General features: G+C 43.1%; 1 protein-coding gene across 1 annotated transcript; it reads right to left on the bottom strand.

Annotated features, from left to right (window-relative positions):
* Window positions 1–1,219: 1,219 nt before the first annotated feature.
* On the bottom strand, window positions 1,220–2,452 carry LOC133799309 (uncharacterized). The gene has a single exon (XM_062237329.1). It carries the CDS (start codon window positions 2,450–2,452, stop codon window positions 1,220–1,222), a length of 1,233 nt encoding a protein of 410 aa, XP_062093313.1.
* Window positions 2,453–3,458: the final 1,006 nt, after the last annotated feature.

Here is a 3,458-nt window from a genome sequence, read left to right on the forward strand (position 1 = left end):
CACCCCTTTAGGAATACGGAACAGCGACAAATAGTACACTGGAATAGAAGACAGAATCGATTGAATGAGTGTCAATCTACCTCCCCTAGAAAGGAAGGCACACTTCCACCCATCCAAACGCTTTGCACAGCTAGAAACTACCGGCTCCCAAAAGTCTTTGTTGTGAGGTGAAGCCCCCAAAGGAAGACCCAAATACTTCATAGGCCACTGACCCACCTCACACCCAATCTCCCTAGCCCGAAGTTCCACTAAAGGCCCCTCCAAATTAATCCCCAACAATTGGCATTTATTCAAATTAATAGAAAGTCCAGAAACCACACTGTAGGCTTTAAGAATATCTAACAAAGTTGACAAAGACTCATTATCTTCCACAAAAAAGATCGTATCGTCCGCGAACTGAAGATGACTGACTTCCACGAGATCTTTTCCTACCTTAAAACCTCGTAATGCCGAAACGCTCTTGGCCTTATCCACCATCGTACCCAAAACATCAGCAACCAAGGTAAACATGAAAGGTGATAGGGAATCTCCTTGGCGAAGACCTCTAGAACCCTTAAATTTCCCTCTCGGTCTCCCATTTAAGAACACAGAAAAGGAAGCGGAAGACAAACACCCCCGCATCCACTTCCTCCAAACCACACCGAAACCTTTCTTTTTCAGAACGAAACCCAGGAAATCCCAATCAACACAATCATACGCTTTAGCAAAATCAATTTTAAAAACCCACCCCTTCTTGCCTTTACTACGATACTCCTCCACTGCTTCATTAGCCACCAGCACTGTATCCAAAATCTGTCTACCCTCTACAAAAGCTCCTTGAGTCTCAGCTATTGTATCAGGAAGAACTCCTCTGAGACGATTAGCCAGCACCTTTGAAATAATTTTGTAGAGGCTTGTCACCAAACTAATTGGCCTGAAATCTTGCACCCGACAACTATCCAGCTTCTTCGGAATAAGACAAATGTATGTTTCATTGGTCTTCCCATGAATCACCCCATCCTTGAAAAAACCATCGAACACTGATTGGAGATCATTCTTAACCGTATCCCAATTATCCTGATAGAAAGCCATAGAGAAACCATCCAGACCCGGGGCCTTAGACCCATCACAGTCGAAAACTGAGCGACGTATTTCGTCCTCCGAAAAAGGCCGCTCAAGGAGAGAGGACAGAAAAGAGGGAATAGGTGCCCAAGAAATACCTTCCACACCACTCCATCTCCTACCGGCCGAACAGTACAACTTGGAAAAAAAAATCTACAATTGCCTTTTCAATGTCCCCATCTTTGTCAAGGACTGCCCCATCCTCAAGTTCAATTCTGGAGATGAAATTCCTAGCTTTACGAGCGCTCAGGATACTATGGAAAAGCTTAGAATTAGAATCTCCTTGTTTAGCCCATTCACATTTCGACTTAAACCAAACTCCTCTCTCCTCTTCAAAGACAACTTGCTGCCATTCTTTCTTAATCTTCCTACGTTCCAAAAGAAGTTGTTCATTCCACTGACCACCTTCCTCTAATCTATCAAACTCAAACATTCTTTTTTCCAAGGACTGTTTGATCAGAGATCTTTCCCTAAAAACTTCCTTGCTCCACCCCTTAACTTTATCTTTAACTGAGGACAGTTTTTCCATGAAACCATAACCCGGCCACCCCAACAACGGAAACGAATTCCACCACTTCTGACAAAGAGCCTTGAAATCTTTATGCTCAAGCCAGGAATTATCAAATCTGAACGGGCTGGGTCCCCACGAAGGAGGGTTAGAGTCCAACACAATAGGACAATGGTCAGAGACAATACGAACCAACACTTCCTGGCGAATGAAAGGATAAGACTCTGTCCATGTAGGCGAAAATAAAAATCTGTCGAGCCTACAACAAATAGGCCTCTGTCTGAAATTAGTCCAAGTGAACCGACCATTATGGAGCTTAGGATCCACCAAATTCATCTCTCTAATTAGCGCATCAAAATTCTTCATACTTCTCGTAATGGTAGCGCTATTGAGTTTCTCATCTCCCCTCCTAACCACATTAAAATCTCCCCCCAAACACCAGTATGTACCACAAATGACACTCAAACCTGCTAACTCATCCCAAAAACTATCCCGATTACCATAAACCACTGGCCCATAAACACCGGAAAACCACCAAGGGGTCTTACCCCCAGCTTCAATGCGAATGGAGACGGTGAACTCCCCTACTAAAGAATCTGTAACAGAGACACTACGAGTATCCCAAGCCACTAAAGTCCCCCCTGATCTTCCAATTGCCGGCTGAAAGATCCAAGCTTTAAATCTGGATCTCCAAATACTTCCTATGAACCTCCTCTCTATAATACCCTTTTTCACCTCTTGAAGCACAATTATATCTGGATTGACTTTGCAAATGGTTTCCTTAATTGCCCGCCGCTTCTCTTTATTGCCACTACCCCTCACATTCCAAGATAAAATCTTCATGGGACTTTTCGACACCCAAAGTTACTCTTCTTGACATAATTAACATTGAACTCAAGTTTCTTTAGTTCTCGTGCACTCTTATTAGGCATAGATGAAAGGCTCCCGATCCCTTCCTCCCCTTCATTACTAGAAATAAGTGAAATTCCAATCGATTCCATCATAGAAGCCAACCTTGAGAATTCATGAGGGCTATCCGCTTGAACCACTGAATTTTCCTCTGAACCCACGATAGCTTCCTCAAGACGAGGATCCTGATGAGCCGCACAACCTTCCTCTACAACATCGCCACCCCACAACCTTCTAGCATGAACTATTATATCTTCGAAGTCCTCCTTTTCTGCGTCTGAGTCCAAATCTAAATCATCCTCCTCTGAACTACACCTTTCCGAAAGGCCATCCTCCACCGGAACAAGGATTTCATCTTCTTCCAAAACTTGTTCAGTAGCCATAGTAGTTTCGAACTGTTCTTCTAAAAGAGAAGTACTTTCAGGAATTAAATCTTTTGGCCTTCGACGATACACGTTCAGATTTTTAGTTAATATCTTACTGCTTGTCTCTTCCTCTGTTGACTGATGCTGATGCAGAGAAGACTCCCCACGACTAGATGATTTTCCTGAATGGTCCGACCATAGAACTATTTTTCCCTTGCCGAAGGCCTCACAAACCTTTGGGCTTCTAATCCTACAGGAAGGTTTGGACCATCTATCTTTAATAACCTTCATGGGCCGGCAGCCTAAATTAAAATCCATTAAGATTGGATTGAAGAGAGCCCCAACTTGGGGAAATTCAATTTTAAAAGAAGCAGCCCCATTTTCCATTGTGAAGGCCCAGCCCAATCCACCAAAAGAAAGGCCTGTTTGAAAATCCAGCACAGTCCACTTATTTTTAAAAAGACTACACGTGGCCTCCTTTTTCTTATCAATACAAGATAAGTCTGAAAAAAGTCTATTAAAAATAGACTTTAATGGGGAGCAAGACTTATGGGAAACGATCCCTGAATATCCGC

The sequence above is a fragment of the Humulus lupulus genome, chromosome 9 (assembly GCF_963169125.1).
Source record: "Humulus lupulus chromosome 9, drHumLupu1.1, whole genome shotgun sequence".
Lineage (NCBI taxonomy): Eukaryota > Viridiplantae > Streptophyta > Magnoliopsida > Rosales > Cannabaceae > Humulus > Humulus lupulus.